At 38.8% G+C, this 13920-nt stretch overlaps 1 protein-coding gene across 2 annotated transcripts in view; it reads right to left on the bottom strand.

Annotated features, from left to right (window-relative positions):
• The window catches only part of FAM193A (family with sequence similarity 193, member A), a 48518-nt gene that overhangs the window by 22468 nt on the left and 12130 nt on the right, over positions 1-13920 (bottom strand). For both annotated transcript variants that reach the window (XM_010147119.1, XM_010147121.1), the window contains 6 exons: positions 9387-9531; positions 4488-4565; positions 2788-2900; positions 2391-2633; positions 307-460; positions 26-205 (listed from right to left, as the gene is read on the bottom strand). In XM_010147119.1, coding sequence (XP_010145421.1) covers positions 26-205; positions 307-460; positions 2391-2633; positions 2788-2900; positions 4488-4565; positions 9387-9531 — 913 coding nt within the window. The remainder of the gene's footprint in view (positions 1-25; positions 206-306; positions 461-2390; positions 2634-2787; positions 2901-4487; positions 4566-9386; positions 9532-13920) is intronic.

Genomic DNA, 13920 nt, shown 5'->3' with positions numbered 1-13920 from the left:
AAACTTTTTTTTTAGATGGCAATACCTGCTGACTGGGGTAAGATGGTGGTGGACTATCCATTTTGGCTTCATCTTTCCTTAATGTCCTTTTTCCTAGAGACGTTTCTTCCTTTTGAGTCCCTGGAGGTTCACCACTGCTCTCCCCATCCGCTTCTTCATCATCTGCTTCTGAGGAACTGCTGCTCGTGCTGCTCACCTGAGGAGACTGGACAAGATTAGCTCATTAGCATAGGTGTGAAGGACCGGCCTTTCTCCAGAGAGCACATCCAACTGCCAGAAAGAGATATGACACTGTAAATGCTGTACCTCATCTTTCAAGGCCATGTTTTCACCTCCACCATTTAGCTCACTGTGAATTCCATTCATGTTAGCTACAACCTCTGCGTCGTCATAATTATTCAGCGGGTAGATATCAGCAAATTTTGCTGATAATGGTGCAACATCTTCATCATCACTACCACTGAGGGGGAAAGAGGTTTAGATAAATGACAATGACCACAGTTATTGTGAAAGCAGGTAGAACACCAAATTGAAATAGTTGAGGGCATCTGTTTTATGAAATGTTCCAATTAGGAATCAAAGAATTGTATTCCAAGTTTTTTAATTAAACTTATTTTTTCAAACAAGTAGAATCAAGCAAGCTGCTGTAAATACAAACTACTAAATATAGTAGTTGCATGCCCAAATAACAGACTGGATTGAAAATAAGGTTCTCTGCTATTTCCATGTAAAATATTTTTCCACCACTGCTTTCTGATCAAGAATCTATTAAATTAAGAATGACAGAATAGGGATGACCTTTAGTTTGATGAACAGAGCCTTATGCCAATCATTTTCTTTACAGTAAGTATGAAGTGTAAAAAAGTATTAAATAAAACTCAAGTTTTTTCCATACATTCAATGTCAACCCAGTAACAGTGAGTAGGGAACACTGAACACACCCCAGTAACTCAAATATCTCAGTAACAACTAGGTCCTAGACAAGCGCACATCCACATGCTTTTCAGAATCTGGTCTAAAATCCTTAATGAAAATCTTTGCTCCATACGGACAACTAGTAAAAGAATGGGAATGTTTAATTACTCACTCCAGGGAAGTGTTGCAAAGATTGGTTAGTCTGTGTTTCTGCAACAATTCAGAGCTCTTAGAAAAGCTCTTAAACGGTGCACTTTATCTTTTTGCATTCTGTGAGATACTGCGCCAAAATTTAATTACACGATGGCACCATTAGGCATATTTCAAATGCGCAACGAGGAAATAAAACACAGCAGATATGAGACATAAAATGGCCCTTCCCCAAGAGCAGTGGTGTTTCCCTAAAAATAGGCTTCTTACAGTAAATAATACTTGGATTCAACCGAAGTAGCTTCTGAAGAGACAAATTTAACAAATTTGGACATTTCAGCACTAAAACTAAGAGTTTACAGAAACTGCAAACCACACATTTAAGAATATGTGGCTAAGCATACTGCCACATGATACGTTTGCAAGCACTCCCCAAACAGGCTCAGAAACCAAAGTCCTGTTATGGAAGATTAAACCACAGATGCAAAGGTAAACGTTGAAAGGAAACTGAACTTAGGGAAGTGACATTCATCAGAGACATCCCACACATCTGCACTGTCCTCCTTCCTCACACCGTATGAACACAGGATACTGCTGTCAGTTCCCTTGACTGTACCGGGAACAGGTATTTCATCACTGTTCCCACCAGTACTGAAGTTGGGGGTTTTGGCTAGTCTCCATGGCAGAGGAGACAGCCGGTTAGCTGTACCCCAGCCATGTACAGCAGCCAGCCTACCAAGCAGTTTTAACCCCTCAAATATGGAAGGGGCAGAAGCCTACCATTAGGCTAGTGCCCCAAATCTGACAGTCACCGTGAGGCGAATAAAAGAAAGAGGTTGTCAGATATATCGAAAATTATTGTCCCTATCAGATGTAAGACTGAAGTTAACACAACTTCAACAACCCTCCGAGCCTCCCAATACCGCCTTTTCTGGAACAAAACCGATTTACAAAGTGACCACCCCTCAAAGATGACCAGTTCCCTTGCTCAGTCTAAGAAAAGGTGACATTTTAAAATTACGCTCTAAAGTAGATCAGTATCAAATGCCCTTGTAATCTCAAAGCAGGACAGTAGATACTACCCACACTTCTAGCAATACTGTTAAGTCAACATCTTCAGAAAGTTTTAAGACTTCTATAGGCTTTTAAAATTTATTTACGGTTACACAACATAGAGCACTGGAGTTGTTCTCTGCTGAACACAGTACCATTATTAAATCATGTTCCGAAGCAAAACTAGCATGACATAATGCTAGTCAGCCAATGCATCCTGCCTGCTTAAGTTCAATTCAGTACAGAACTTTGAAACTGAACAAAGAACTTACAAAGTTGGTGCAGAACCATTATCTGCGAGGATCAGCCTGGGATGTTGCTGAATTGTAATGGGCGAGCTGGAACCTGATCCTGAACTTGCTGAAGACATACTGGGTGGGCGGATCTCAGATAGATAATCCGGAGCGGAATCAATTTGCAGTGGTAACTGGTTAATGTGGATATCATCCGTTATAGGAGAATCCATGATGCCACACGTTAAAATGTGTGAAAGGCTGCAGTCATCACAAGTACATCTGTTCAAGAATTAAGATCACAGATTTTTATAACCTTCTTTAAGAAGCATTCTTTTAAAGTAACCACACTTTCCCTTCCAATAATGTATTTCCTTTTTCCTCAAAAAAGAAATTAATGATTTATTATGATTTCATAATAAAAACATCAGCTCACCTTCTTCTGTAATTACAGTTGGGACAGTCAGGCATGCTCAGACGTGATGACAGCATGTGCCTCATTGTGTCTGTGAAGTTGTTCTCCCCAGCTAGTGCTTTCTTGTTATTAAGCTGAAGTAAATTATAAAGGCAGTGTTTTAGTAGTGCAAGTCTTTCCATTAACAACTCAATGGCACATCATGATTAACAAATTACATAATCAAAAAGGGCTTTTTGGGCAAAATATTTTACAAGTAAAATAATTCAGAATAATTTCACGAAGGTGATGTTTTGATCCTGAGTGAAAAAAGAAAGAAGTTCAAAGTTACAAACAACAAATATTTGGTACTGAAACTCTTCAAAGAAAGTATGTTTCTACTATGAAATAGTGAAGCAGCCAAATCCATCTCCTTGACTCACTCATATGTGCATCTTGCATGGTATTTCTGCTGACACACTCTGAACCTGAGCATCTTTTGTCTTGTTTCATGGTATGCACAAAAGGACACTGCTGACAAGTGGAGAGAGGATACAAACTCACCCTTAGCTTGCAAAAAAGAATTAGGACTAATTCTGTAGCCACAATGAACAGATTCAAGGAGCAAAGTAGCTGCCCAAAACAGGACTTGACTGCATTAGTGAAAAAACACAATCCAAATAACCTCTACCTGGCAGAGGCCTAATCCCAAGAGCACCTAATTTCATTAGATACCTACAAACCTTAGGTTAAACAAGGATGTGCCTAAGCTTCCACTTCTGTAGATGCGCAGACCCGATCCTTACCTAAGCAGCCAGGGGCTTAGAGCTCACTTAAGCCCAATTAGGATCAGGAAAAAGAGGATTCTTCCTCAAGTCCTCTGAGGAGCCCTGTATACCAGATGTTCTAAAGACATGGTTAACACAGGCTTACGTACCTTATAGGAAAAAGTACTTAGTGCTGACTGCTTTGAGACACTGCCAATTTAAGCTTAAGTTTATTAAAATATATCATCATACTCTCTCTGGCTCATGACCAGCATTCCTTTTTGCACAGTGGTACAGAAACGGAGAGGTTCCTCATCTTGCCTTGTCTCTAGCCGAGTCACACTGTGCTCTTATAGAAAGCATGATACAGACTTCAACACTTGTAGGATACAGAAGAGATTATTGTCTTGCACAGCAAAATAAGGTAGGAACTTTTATGGGCCCCTCTGGCTACAGCTTAAAAAAGGCAGATAGTTTTGCTCAGCCTTTTCCCCACAAATCAGATGCAGGAGCCATCTCCATAGTCATAGCAGATGCAATCATCTGCCCTGCTACCATGGCTCACCCTCCCCAGCTCTCACAAATGCCCGTGCGTGTGCCAACCTCTTGAACACAAAATTCCCTATCATACAGATCAAGGCAGCTCCACACTCAATGTATTGGCTGTTTTGGATCCCACTCTAAGGCATCAAGAATTTCCCTTTCATTGTACAAAGAGTTTTAACACCTGGTATTCAATCTTAAGACTATGATACCTCCATTTTTACCCTGTAGTAACTGAGATTACATACTATTACACACTCTTCTTGGATCTTGCTTTTCTGTATTTAAGCTGACCAAGTCACATGCCTGGCACAGTTACAGAATTAGATCATATAGAACTAGTAATATATACTACACTCATATGTTTGCGTCTTACAAGTATACATGAAGCATTAGTATAAAACTTAGTATGGTATAAAAAAAAAATCCTACCTGCTCTTCAATAAAACGCCTCTGTTTAAAAAATTCCCAGTCTTCCTTTAGCATGCGTTGTTTTGTTTTCATTGCCATCTACAACAAAATTTAAGGAAAACTCATTGATTCAATCATAGCAATCTACACTACGGTCAACTGGTCTGTCAGTTTAATTAAGCCTAGCTTGTCTGTGCTATTTTGAAAGTACTCACACACTTTGTTAATATGAAGTGCATTTTATTTGCTAATAATTTGATTCGAGTCACTTAAACGGAAGATTTCATATTCATTTACTCTATTTTTCAGTCCAATTTTTCCACTGCTACTCCTTATGTTAGCATTTCTATTCATTATTTTCAATAAAATGTGATTGACATTAATTCCTCAACATCTCAGATCCACTAAAGTCCATTAAAATCCAGAGATACAGAACTTTCAGCAGGGCCCCAGCAGAGGCTCAAGTACCAACTCTGATGTCCAAGTGGAACTCACTATACAGAGTCAAAAAAAAAAAAAAAAAAAGAAAAAAAAGAGAAGAGTAAACAAAATTAGTGACCTAGACTAACACTATTTACCATTTTGATTCCTCAATGTATTTCATGCCCATGATTTAAAAAGTATTTTGCAGCCTTAGATAATTACTCATCCCTAAGTCACATCACCATAAATGCACATAGAGCCCATAACTTCTTTTGTACATAAATTATATTTTTCTAAATTTGTAAACAAATTCATTCTGACAGAACACAAAAGCTTCTGTGATCTTTAACACAGCAAAATGCAAGAGCAAGGCTTCTCCTGTTGTACCTTACATCGTCTTAAGAGCACTAGTTCATCAGTACGGAAAAACAACTATCTAGGTTATCTTTTACAGTCTTGTTTTCATTTACCCAATTAATAATAAAAATTTAAAAAACCCTACCAGTTTAATAGAACGTAACAAATTGCTTTATAAAGATATGTTAGAGAGTCAAGTCCAGTAAGGTTACACCACTAGCAACTTTTTTTTTTTAAAACATGCCTCCAGAAATTCCTATTTGATCAAAAGTTTAAAAGTCTTACTAGTAACCTAAGCATATTATTGCTATTATCATTATTTAACTTGGGAAAATGAAATTCTAAGCTTGAGATTTGAAACAGTTAAGTGGTAAAGTTTTGCCTAATGAATTTCTGAAACAAGTCAGCAGCATGTAATTCTGATTACTACTATGGATTTTCATTTCCCTTGGTTCAGTGAAGTTACAGTAACACCAAAAATGGCACACATGTGTTTTTCTTTTTAAAAACAGCATGTATGAATTACTTCTGAACCATCTGTACTATTTCTTAGACACAGTAAAAGGTACGGCAGAGCATGTGGCCAAAACCCAGAGATTTTATCCTGGCTGTACTACCAGCTTCTGAGCACCCTTAAGCTATATTTAAACACAGCAGTACTCACTGGTTTATGTGCCCTGCCACCTAGATGAATCCTCACCATCAGTGACAGGCACCTACATTCACCATACATTGTAAGAGAAGAACTTTAATGCCAAAGAGTGAAGTTTAAAACAGCCAGTGCATTACCTGGGAGCTGCTTGCTCAAGCCTGCCAAGAAACTGTCAAGGAGAACAGCATGGTTTAAGTCTTGGTACTCTCAAGTATTAATGGAAACAGAGGCTGAACCTAAAGTTTTCCTACATAAAACTTCACAGCCTTTATGATGCCCCATGTCTGCAAGCATCTTCAGTTATTAATTCCATAAACAACAGCAAAGAAATCACTCCTCTCCCCTTTTCCTTTTCCCCAGTGAATATTTATTCCAGCAGAGCAAAGCAGCTGCCAAAACACACCACATAATTCATTCCCAAGGATTCTGCTAGGGAATGGGAGATGATTTCAAATGCCATCAGTAAGAAAAATCTACACTTCCCTCTTGCACATCTGCAACGAATATGCTACCACTGCTGCCCAATGGAGTTCTCTTCCTTCCTCTGTCTTTGAGGCTAAAAAGTATTTGAGATCCATCAGACAAGCCATGGTAAACCGAGACAGGCAGGTGAAAAAGTATTTTTCCATTCTGAAATAGATTTAATCATGAAACAACACCAGCAGTTTGGATGGAACAGACACATACCACTAGGTCACCTGTGACAACTCTGACATTCACACATACATCACAGGATGCTTGGTGCTTTCCAGTTTTAAACTCTGTCAAACATGAATAGCTCATTTGAGAATCCCAAATTCCACCTGTGAATCTAACCTATTTTCCTAGCCTGTTACACCAGAAATAATAATTCCTCTTATCAAACTCTCAGCACTCAAAAATAGTTGTGTCTTTCAATAATTTGCACAGCCGCCATACAGAAAAATACCAATTGTGCCTGTACAATACTACTACTTATATTAAGTTGACCAGGGCTGTAAATAAAAGATTGAAGTCACACACAAGCATGGAGAGATAAGCAAGACCCTCCTCCCTGGGGTCTTGTGGAGCTGGGCTGTATTCCCATCTTCTGTGGGAGCGAGCAGTAAAACGAAAAAATAAAGGGAACACTTTCACACAAAGCACATAAGACTTATCACAGCCATTACTTATGGGAATGATGCACATATATTTAAGACCTCCCGAGTTAAATGTAGTCTGAATTTGGTAAGAAAAACAGCATCTGGCAGTATAGGCTGCATGAATTTAAACTCTCCAGTATTCCAGATACCCTGAACATCTTCCTCAGATTTTAACCTGTGATGAATACAGGCGCTGATATGAACAAATCCTTACTCTAAATTTTATTACAGCATACCCATATGGCACAGCAGTGTATTAAGTTACATGTCTCTGCATGACACACCTGTCTTACAGACTCTTGAAAAAAACCCTCAAAAAGTACTATTTGTATTGCTTCCAAAAGCTTTCACTTTTTCCCCACAACAGGCAGTGGAGGGTCCATTAATTATCTCCTCTTAGGCCCTGACTAACATTCTGGGAATAGTTCCACAGTAGATAAACGAGGACCACTCTCAAGCTCTCCCTGGTGACGGTTGGCGTGTTCCTACCGTGGATACACTAGCTACAGAACCTCACAATTCTGTTAAACCAAGAGGCAGCAAATAATGAACATGCATGCACTGTTCACATCCACAGTTTCCATAGTAGCCAGGCTTTCTGATTTCTACCTTGCTGACAAAAATACCACTGCAAATTCAGGTAAGATGGTCATACTGAACGCTGACATCATTTTTGATCAAGAGACTATAACCACAGGTTATCACCAACATGGGGTTTAAGGCACAACTGTGGAAATGTTTTGGGTTTTTTTAATACATATAGATACATACATAAATATCAGTATCTCTTTTAAAATTCAACAGTAAGTTTTTGTATCCCTACACACTCCCCATGCAGGGCTTTTTTTTGGTCATCAGGAAATATGTTGTCATGATGTATTTTCTCCAAATGGGAGAAAGGTTTCTTGTTGCACCAGGGTACGGACTTCACTGAGCAAATAAAACTGCTTAAAGACGCTACTTGGGGCAGTTGCATGGTCACTTCATAAAAAGAAATACAGAGAAATCAGTTAAGAGCTGATTTTGAAGTGGTGCACATCAACCAGTCAGAAGCCTGGTATGACCGTGGCTTGACAGAAATTCCAATTTTGGAAAAATAAGTAACTGATGGGATGTGAACTGGGCACCCTTTCTTACTGGAGAGGCAGTATCGACAGCCACGACACCTTGACACTACGAGGAAAATGACTTCTAGTACCAAAACACGTGAGATAAAGTTTTACTGAGCTGTGATCAAATACTTAGGTGCACAAAAGCAGTCAGACCAAGAGAAAACGTTGTAACTGATAGCTCCCAGATGCAGACCTCAAAGAACCATCTCTAAAAATCAAATTATTTATGTCCTGTCTCCATTCTGAAGGTAATGGAATTAAAGGCAGAAGTTCACTTAAATCTTCAACCCAGAGAAGAGCTTCTGAAGGACATGCACAGAGCACTGTAAAACTTCAATAGATGTTTCTTATTTATAGGAGTAACATAGCATTACTAAATCTCAAATTGGATCTCCATATTCCCAATGTTCATAAAACTTCAAATTACTGAAATCGTATAAAATTCTGTACCTTCAATTATTTCAAGACGCTCTTTCTTCTAGTATACTTAAGATCAAACTAAACAGTATTCAAAGCCTTATCCTGAAGTGTGTTAAAAAAATTCAAGTTCTTTGAACATGAGAAGAACAAAAAAAAAACCACACACGAGCAATAACCAACCACTTGCAAAATAAACAGCTGTTTTTTTTGAAAATTAAGTGCTTGACAAGGTAGGAGTCAGCACAACAGTGTGAATATTTTCTCAAACGTAGCACAAAAGAATCAGCTGTCAGAACATATACTTAATTAAAAAATAAATAACTTCTGAGGCCAAATATGTATTTAATGAAACTCTGGAGTTCTGATTTCAACAGCTGTACGCACATCTTCACACCACGCAACATGCAATAGTATAAAAGCAATCTCTTCCTTTGGAGTTCATTTAATGCAATTAGTATTTTGGAAGCTTAGGGGTTTTTCCGTGGGGTGGGTGGCATTTATTTTCCTTTTCCTAGTGACAGCTACAAAAGAAAGTTTCAGATTACTGTGCTGTGTGTAATTCACAGGCTGAAGTAATTTAAAAATGTTCAAAGATCATCTCTGAACAACGGCACAACAGTCTGCTTCAACAATTTGAAGATGTTTCTGTACAGTTACTATTACATATTTGTATGTTACTGGTTTCTTTCTAATCTGAAAAACTGACATCCATTAAAAACGTTACCTTTTGTTGCTTTGAAGCTCTGGATAAAAATAAAACTCGTCTCTGGGGGTTCAACCTTGCATGGGCTGCTCCCTACATAAGCCGTCTTGAGACTGTTCACATAATTCTTACCTGTTCATCAACATAATCATCTATTCTTTTCTGGCATTCAAGCCATGCTTCGGCAACTTGACCCATTTCCTGTTCCAGCTGATGATACCTTTGTAGCAAGGTACTATACATATCTTCACTACAGGAATCATGTGTTGTTCCAAGCCTGAAAGTTCAAACAGCACTTGTTACCGAAGAGACACTTCACTGAAAAATCATGCTTTCAAGTTCTGCCAGCCAAAAAAGGTTGTTAAAGTGCAGTTATTGATACACCTAGGCCCACAGAGCTGCTTGTATCCCAAAATTGAGTATTTTTAGTCATTTTTCAAAACACTATTCAACAACTGCTTGTTCCAGTGTTCTGTAACCAACAATAGCAAGAATGTGGGAAGTGCAACATTTCTAGAGCCGATTTCCCACGAGCAACCAGATGTCAAACCTACTCAGCCGTATTTATTGAAGTTTTGTTGCTTGATATATTTATCCTTCCAAATTCTATATGCTAAATATACGCGTTGACTATTTACTGAACAGCTATATAGTAAAAGTAAAGCCAAAAGCTTGTTCATCAGAAATCTCATATCAATGCGAAAAAGATTACTAGATGAGTTGGAGTTCCAACGGGGTAAAGTGCCATAGAATGATGCAAGTCAGACAAATTGGTTGCATGCAGTGATCTACTACCACTTGAGCAGCATCCAGTTCAAAACGGTTATGCCATTCACTGATGACTGTCTCTGTAAGAAGCCCCAGAAACAGGAGACAGATTTACCTTCCTTTCTACTGTACAGCAAATTCTTTTTAAAAAAAGAATCTATTGGGGCGCATCCTCACAATGGTTCTTAACTACAGAAGCAAACTCCTGAAATCTTGACTTCAGAATTGAGTAAAGACAAAATTCTGTTCTGTGATGTGCATTTAAAGCACAATGAATCGTAATGAACTGTAAAATGACACAAATAAACTGAAGCTTTTCAGCATTTCTCCTACTCAGTAATTAAGAGGAAACTGGTTAATGAGGCACAGAGGTTGTGTGGTGAGTACCAAAACAAAAAGCCAAACCCACACATTCAAGCATCTCTAAACTTGACATTTAAGCTCATTTCCAGCATTTCAGGGAGGTTTGTTACAGATTTCCATTGCAACAAGAGGCTAACCCAACCCAAGAACTACATAGTCCTGCCTATCACCTGGCAAGATCTGAGCCCTTAATTTTAGCATGCCAATTAAGTATAATCAAGAGCTGAGCAAACAGACAACTCCACATTAAGTTACAGCTGTTCGCATGACTTTGCCAATAACTTCAACTTTGCTTTATTTTGTTGGTTTTGCCCAGAACCTACAACACAGCCACTTCAGAAGGGTGCATAAGCAATTTTGCACATTAAGAACTTGGGAAGCCTGTGCTTGGTAGAGTACAAAAAGCAGTTTAAAGGGATAAGGTGATATGGATACCTCACTTCCTCACTGTCAGTGCAAACACTGTCAACTCCTATTGCTAGATCACAACATACTACTTTTCTTGAAGCCTGTATTTCTGGTATTATGCCATTATGTGAAATTCTGATCCCTACTCTACACAAGTCAAGAATTTCTTCTCATAACTGCTGCTGACTAGCACTATTCTTTCAAATGCTAGTGCACAAAATCTTGTTAAAATTTTGATAGAAGCAAAAGAACTTATTTTTTAGAAGTTTACATTAGCAATGCAACGGCATTTACATTTTTAATTTTTATTATGACCCTTAAGTGAAGGTTAACATGCCACTAGTAAACACAGTTTCACTCCCAAGGCAAGTATAAGGCAACAGTCTAGGTAACATTTCAGCCCTGCAAATAGAGGTGGAATATACTCCTGGACACCGACAATAAGTAATAAGGTAATAAAAAGCATCACACATACCTAAAACTTAACAAGAATTGCTTACTTCACAGTAACTGAATCTTCCAAGGCATACCTGTCGACATAGATCTTACTGTATGCCTGCGTATCTTCATCAGGAACCCAGAATTCTTCGGCCAACGGCATTTAACTGAAGCTGTGCATACACCCTGAACACTGTCCCGTCCCACACAGGGAAAGCTGAGGTCAGAAAAACCGCAGCTATCAGTTACTTTATTACCAAACCCCAATAAGGCAGTCCATTGAATGCAGGAGGCATGTCAGTGGTTGCGTGTTATCAAAAGCATCTCACCCCAAGACATATATCATACAGACAAGACCCCAAGACTTTTCATACAGACACCTTCATCAGGATGCACTAGTCACTCTTCTATTAGAGGACTGGATTGCCTTAAATGCCGATTATGAAAATACAGTCTTATGAAATGCTATGCCTGATCTAGAAGCCCTGCTCATTAATTAACTCTTGATAAGCATATGGACAGCTCTTACACCTGGTCTGCAGATAGTTGTACATCTGAGTGCGCCTCCTGAACAAGCCAGAGGTGTTGACTAGGGAACAGAACAAGACGCAATGCATTAAGACCATGGTAGTTTGCACTGAGTAAACAACCAGTCCTGTGAAATACTGACATGGCTGATCTTGCATCGGCTAGTAACCTCCATCCCCACAAGACTGCTATGTTGAAACCTCCCTAAGTGAACTGCTTTTGTAGTCTGACATCTGGTAAGCATCCTTGGAACTAATCACAGCACACCAACTATATCTTTTGAAAAAGCCAGAGATACACAATAGATTTACTGATTTAAATAAGGGATGAGAAAAAAGAGTGAGCACCCAAAATCTGAGTGAAACTGAGATGCCAAAATGCCATTTCACATTTCTTCTTAGGGAAGAGAAAAGATTAATGTCAATGCTTTTTTGTAAGGAAACTCTGGCAACACCCTCTCTACTGCACGCAAATGATGCTGTACTGACCCAATGATTAGGGGACCAGGCCCATTCTTGCTTCTCCACATGAGGCCTCTCCAATGGAACATTTTTCTGCTAATTCCCAACAGAAAGCAGATTATCCTGCAGAAAAGTTTCTCAGGAAAGACTACCTAATTCTCTTACTTCAAGACCCAGAGATCTCAGCAGTAAAGTCCTGGGAGTCCATGAAAACCGAAGCAATCTATGTTTACCAAAGAAAAACAAGACCTACACTACATAAACTAGAACTCATGGAACATGAACCGCTTCTTTTAAAAAGGTTCATGTGAATCAACCTAGGCAACCCACAGTTAATATAAAATATCCTTAAAGCTATGTAGTGAACACAGACGTACTGGAAAAGAAAATTCCTGCAGGAAGAGATTCTGACTTCATCATATTTAAGCTTGGAGCTGTCTCTAGAGTCAAGTTCAGCAGAGAAACACCTTCTGTTGCCCAGATTAACTGCAGCAGAACTAGAGAACAAGTAAGAGAAGACAGTCCAATGCTCTTGTCAAGAAATGACCACAAGCTTCACTAAGACCCATCTCATCTCTGCAGGTGAAGGCAATATAAACAGTCTGGATACAGCCAGGACTGCTGGAGTCCTTGAGAAGCCTTGTCAAACAGCACGGAGATGACAGAGGGATTACGTTAGCAGTGACAGCAGTACTGGGAAGTCAAACATGGATCACTGGAAAATACAACCCATGCTACTGAACATGCTATTGAACACAAACAGCATTACCTGCCCGAAAGGGGAGAAAAGAAAGAAGAAAAAAAAAAAAAAAGGCTTTCAGTACCAACCCAGTTTCACATAAAACTAATTAAGCAAGTTACTCTGAGGGACCTTACTTCTTGCTGAGTCTGGTGACAAGCTGTCTTGCCTTTTCTTGCTTTCCTTTCTAATACCTACTAGCAACAGAAGAAGTCATCAGAAATTTCTTTACTCACTGAGTAACATCTTCTGTGAGCAACTTAAACTGCTTTCGTAACATGGAAAAACACCCAAGACAATACCTTTGAAACACATGTATACAGAGCATAAGTGTCTTCATCATCAGAAACAATACTGACAGACCAACATCAACCATCCGTGACTGTACTTCAAAATGTTCAGATTTAGGATAAATAAAATTCCTATGAATTAATAGCTCTTTCCTAAAAACCCACCAAACACTGCTTCTCATTTTTTGTACCTGTAAAGTAATTTTACTAACTAAATATACCCTTCAAAGCCCCAGGAAACTCAATATGCCAACAGACCTATAAGCACACAGCAAGGGATTTTGTTTGTTTTGCTGTCTCCAATTAAAAGATAGCTTAAAATTCTGAATTTATTTGTGCACTGTGGGAAGCACAAAGGCACTGAGGCTTTAATTCACTTGTAGAGCTGTGAAGACAGCAGCAATGCCTGGCGACCAGTGAAAACAGCAGTACTTAGTCATACCATCAGTGTTTTCATAGAATACTGTCATTTTACTAGGTAACCTACAAGGAAGCAGATTGGGGTAGCAGTTCTTCTGACAAGCAAGTTATGATAGTAAACTGCCCAATCAACAATACTGTTTTCAAGACAGATCAACAAGGATTTTTACCCATCAACTTATAAAAGCAGCAGAGATTTGCTTATTTATTTTTAACACTATGGTCACAAACATGAGTTTTGATTTCTCCAT

This window comes from Eurypyga helias, unplaced genomic scaffold, assembly GCF_000690775.1.
Source record: "Eurypyga helias isolate BGI_N326 unplaced genomic scaffold, ASM69077v1 scaffold7532, whole genome shotgun sequence".
Taxonomy (NCBI): domain Eukaryota; kingdom Metazoa; phylum Chordata; class Aves; order Eurypygiformes; family Eurypygidae; genus Eurypyga; species Eurypyga helias.
The sequence above is the reverse complement of the archived record's forward strand: the minus strand, read 5'-3'. Positions and strand labels throughout refer to the sequence as shown.